This window comes from Cariama cristata, unplaced genomic scaffold, assembly GCF_000690535.1.
Source record: "Cariama cristata isolate BGI_N322 unplaced genomic scaffold, ASM69053v1 scaffold33327, whole genome shotgun sequence".
Classification (NCBI taxonomy): domain Eukaryota; kingdom Metazoa; phylum Chordata; class Aves; order Cariamiformes; family Cariamidae; genus Cariama; species Cariama cristata.
This window is the reverse complement of record NW_009625500.1, coordinates 3,378-3,637: the sequence shown is the minus strand read 5'-3', so window position 1 is coordinate 3,637 and position 260 is coordinate 3,378. Positions and strand designations below refer to the sequence as shown.

The window sequence follows — 260 nt, the reverse complement described above, 5'->3', positions numbered from 1 at the left end:
GGGGCTACTCACCGCCGCGAAGTCGCCGGGGCCGCACTGCTCGCCCCGGTAGCTGCAGCTCAGCAGCATGTCCTCCAGCTGGTGGCAAGTGCGGTTAAAAAACCCGTACAAATTTAGGGGCTCGTCCTCATCCCCGGGGCCGGGCTGGGCCGGGGTGAAGCCCAGGTCCATCCCGGGCTCATAGTTGACCAGGGGGGCCAGGTAGAGCAGGTCCTCGTGGCTGAGCTGCGAGACCCGCACACGGTTGATGTTGCAGAAGG

At 65.8% G+C, this 260-nt stretch overlaps 1 protein-coding gene across 1 annotated transcript in view; it reads right to left on the bottom strand.

Moving 5' to 3' along the window:
- Nucleotides 1-12: 12 nt before the first annotated feature.
- The window catches only part of LOC104164337 (acid-sensing ion channel 1-like), a gene marked incomplete at its 3' end in the record, with an annotated part of 647 nt that continues 399 nt past the window's right edge, over nucleotides 13-260 (bottom strand). The window contains 1 exon segment of the mRNA XM_009703632.1: nucleotides 13-260. This exon segment is cut by the window's right edge and continues 28 nt beyond it. Coding sequence (XP_009701934.1) covers nucleotides 13-260 — 248 coding nt within the window.